General features: G+C 42.9%; 1 protein-coding gene across 1 annotated transcript; it reads left to right on the top strand.

Moving 5' to 3' along the window:
• The first annotated feature begins 1,304 nt into the window (after positions 1–1,304).
• LOC122074178 (geraniol 8-hydroxylase-like) lies at positions 1,305–2,917 on the top strand. The gene is made up of 2 exons (XM_042639036.1): positions 1,305–2,219; positions 2,300–2,917. Exons 1-2 carry the CDS (start codon positions 1,329–1,331, stop codon positions 2,915–2,917), a joined length of 1,509 nt encoding a protein of 502 aa, XP_042494970.1. The 5' UTR covers positions 1,305–1,328.
• The last annotated feature ends 518 nt before the right edge of the window (positions 2,918–3,435 follow it).

The raw sequence follows: 3,435 nt of genomic DNA, 5'->3' as shown, positions 1-3,435 counted from the left end.
AAAAATAAAAATAAAAGGAGAGGCAAATGAAAGGAAAAAAAAGAGAAAAGCGACAAATGCCAATTTTTTCGTATGAGTGGTACTTAAAAAAAATCCTCTGCCTCCTTGCACCGGTGTGATAAGGTTTTGAATAGTTGAGAGCACCTTGGGATGTGTGTTAGACCCTCTCAGCCATCTCAATCCTCACTTTACTATGGGGAGATAGAGAATGCTCTTATAGTCTATTATACTAAGACTTTATGTGTGGTGTAGAAGAAACATACACCTAATGAGATTAATGTACTTAAGTTTTCTAACAAGTTTCCCACCCCATTGGATCAAAACCCCAGGAAACAAACAGGGGGTAGTCTCTTTGAGATTGAAATTCCTTCTCCAATTTGCCAACTTGCCAATTTGCTAATTTGTCAATTTACCGTCACTATTGATGATTATGAGAATAGAAAAGACAGCATGACAGAGAGTCGCCTATAGAACAACTTTTGAGAGTTTGGGTATGGCTAAGGTGACACTGTCTGTCGTTGTAGAATGATCCAATGGTCCAATTGGGGCATTAAGGCCCTCCTAGGACACCGTGTTGGTTGAACTTTCTGTGCTGGGTATGCCCTTTTTTATGGTTCTTCAATTCCATTTGTCATTAAATTTGACTGATAAGATTATCAAAAGATCTGTTCATGTAAAAGAAAATTGGATCAAAACTCAAACCGTCAAAAAAAAAATCCAGTTCCTTGAATTCCTTCTACCAAATTATTTCTTCCCAAATGAAGATGGACAAAATTAATGTTAATACCCAACCAATTCCATCATGACCAGAAAATGAAATTAGAGAGGGAGAATGAAACTAGGGAACAGAAAAGGTAATATGCTAATGTAAGAAAATGATATTGTAGACTAGACGCAACCAAAGTTTTAGTTGATCATATATATGAACATTCAACATTTATTCCTATTATTTTCAAATATACCCCACTTCACACATGTTCACATGTACAATCAAATGATTGTACCTTCAGTGTATTTAAACGCCGTATTTTCATGGCCCAAAAAACATAAGGATTGTATTTGTGCATGAGAGCGATAGACAGAAAGATTTTTCCAAGAACATGTCTGGAATGAAATTAAGAAGTCTAAATTGTTAGGGCGTATGCAAGGCTTAGTGGTTTCAGACATGCATCCAAGATCGGGATTCTCTCAACCGTAGGATGCGTTGGAGAGGTTTTTTTTTTTCGTTTGCCTCACGTCCCCACAGACTCACATGGGACCTGATCCGGATATTATATCTAGCCTTATCATTGGAACAATGGAAGTGCAAAAACAGAGGCTGGCAACTCATGATGGAATTCTTCACCTTGGTGTTAGGTCTCTTGTTGGTGCTGTGGAGTCTGCGGGCATGGATCTCCGCACTCATCCCTGGCACAAGCCACAGACGGCTCCCACCAGGCCCCGTCCCTCTGCCCATCGTTGGGAGCCTCTTCGAACTTGGTAACAAACCCAACGAGTCGCTCGCCCGACTTGCTCAGACCTATGGTCCACTCATGACTCTCAAGCTCGGTCACTTAACGACCGTCGTTGCTTCTACTGCCAACATGGCCAAAGAGGTCCTCCAAACCCACGACCAGGCTCTCGCCGGTCGAATGGTCTTGGATGCCGTTCGGGCGCTGAACCACTACCAGGCATCCGTTATATGGCTCTCCCCCTCCTCCCGATGGCGAAACCTTCGCAAGCTCTGCAACAATCAGATCTTTACTTCACAGAGACTCAACGCGAGCGAATCGTTGCGTCGGCAGAAGATAGAAGAGCTTGTCGCTCATGTACGTGAAAGTGTTCAGATGGGTCGACCCGTTGATATTGGTCAGTCCGCATTCGCCACCTCCCTTAACCTCCTATCCAACACCATGTTCTCCCTTGACCTGGCCCGTCCAGGATCAGATACCGCACAGGACTTCAAAGCAGTGGTGCGGAGAATTATGGAAGAAGCAGGAAAGCCAAATCTTTCGGATTATTTTCCTATAGTGAGACCATTAGACTTGCAAGGTATAAAACGCAGTATGACTATTTACGTGGGAAGACTATACAAGGTGTTCGATGAAATCATCGACCAACGATTGGTCTCTAGAGCTTCACTTCCTTCTCCGACTAGGAATAATGATCTATTAGATATACTACTCGATCAAGATAGCAGTTCAGAATTTAGCCGTCACGATATCAAATCGTTGTTTGGGGTCAGTACCCATTTCTCAAATTTCTTCTTACTAGCATTCTTATAGTAATTTTTGATTAATATATGTATGTATACATACAGGACATATTTGTAGCGGGGACGGACACGACCTCTACGACATTAGAGTGGGCGATGGCTGAACTACTTCATAAACCAGAGTCGATGGTGAAGGCTCAATTGGAGCTGCAAGAAAACGTTGGAGATCGTAAACCAATGGAGGAAACTGATGTCGCTCGGCTCCCTTATTTACAAGCGGTGGTGAAGGAGACCTTGCGGCTGCACCCACCAGCTCCGCTTTTGCTCCCTCATAAAGCAGAAGCTGAAGTGGAGATCTGTGGGTTCACTGTGCCGAAGGATGCCCAAGTGCTGGTGAACGTGTGGGCTATTGAGCGAGATCCCAGCATATGGACGAATCCGGATTTGTTTGTTCCTGAGAGGTTCTTGGGGTCGTCGGGGATTGATGTCAGAGGCCGAGACTTCGAGCTCACACCGTTCGGGGCTGGGAGAAGGATCTGTCCGGGGATGCCACTTGCGTTGTCGATGGTGCACCTGATGTTGGCTGCACTTCTACATTCGTTTGATTGGAAGATTGAAGGTGGGATAAGCCCCAATGACATGGACATGGCCGATAAGTTTGGGATCACCTTGCAGAAAGCTCTGCCCCTTAGAGCGATACCACTTGAGGCGACACGGTCTTGACTCTTGAGGGTAATTCAATTTATATTTTATCTGTATTGAGAAGGAAATGATATTTTAGGAAAGTGGATCAGGTTCTCAGGATTCTGATCCAACAGTTGGAATAAGGCCTCCTTGTAAGCTCGATGAGTTTGGCTTGTAATGACTAATGAATCCATTAATAACTTACAGTTAGTTAATATATTTATTTATTTTGATAAAATAACCAACAATCAGGTCCAAGAAGGTGTACGGTGCTCTAGATGTGTTTGTCGGCCATGAAATAGTAAGACAAATTAGAGAAGATTGTGGGTAGAGAGAGACAGAGAGATTATAAGGAAATGTAATTTTTTAATCCCACATCAATGGGCATTTGAAAATAAGATAGCACGGGTGGGCTTTAAAGCTGTAGGTCATCAAACGGAAAAAAATCGTCCGCAATTTTGATCTTGTATAATTTCGTGAAATATCATATTTAGGGGGTGATCCGTGTATTGATACCAATACAATGGTCCGTATCTAATTTAAATGCCTCTTCACTG

Source organism: Macadamia integrifolia, chromosome 3 (assembly GCF_013358625.1).
Source record: "Macadamia integrifolia cultivar HAES 741 chromosome 3, SCU_Mint_v3, whole genome shotgun sequence".
NCBI classification, from domain to species: Eukaryota; Viridiplantae; Streptophyta; class Magnoliopsida; order Proteales; family Proteaceae; genus Macadamia; species Macadamia integrifolia.
This window is presented reverse-complemented; position numbering and strand designations above follow the sequence as displayed.

What these genes read in the sequence shown, in the direction of transcription:
- LOC122074178 (XM_042639036.1), top strand. Translation starts at nt 1,329, where the DNA reads ATGATGGAATTCTTCACCTTGGTGTTAGGTCTCTTGTTGGTGCTGTGG. An exon ending in ATATCAAATCGTTGTTTGGG is followed by an intron (nt 2,220 to 2,299) that starts GTCAGTACCCAT and finishes GTATACATACAG; the next exon opens with GACATATTTGTAGCGGGGAC.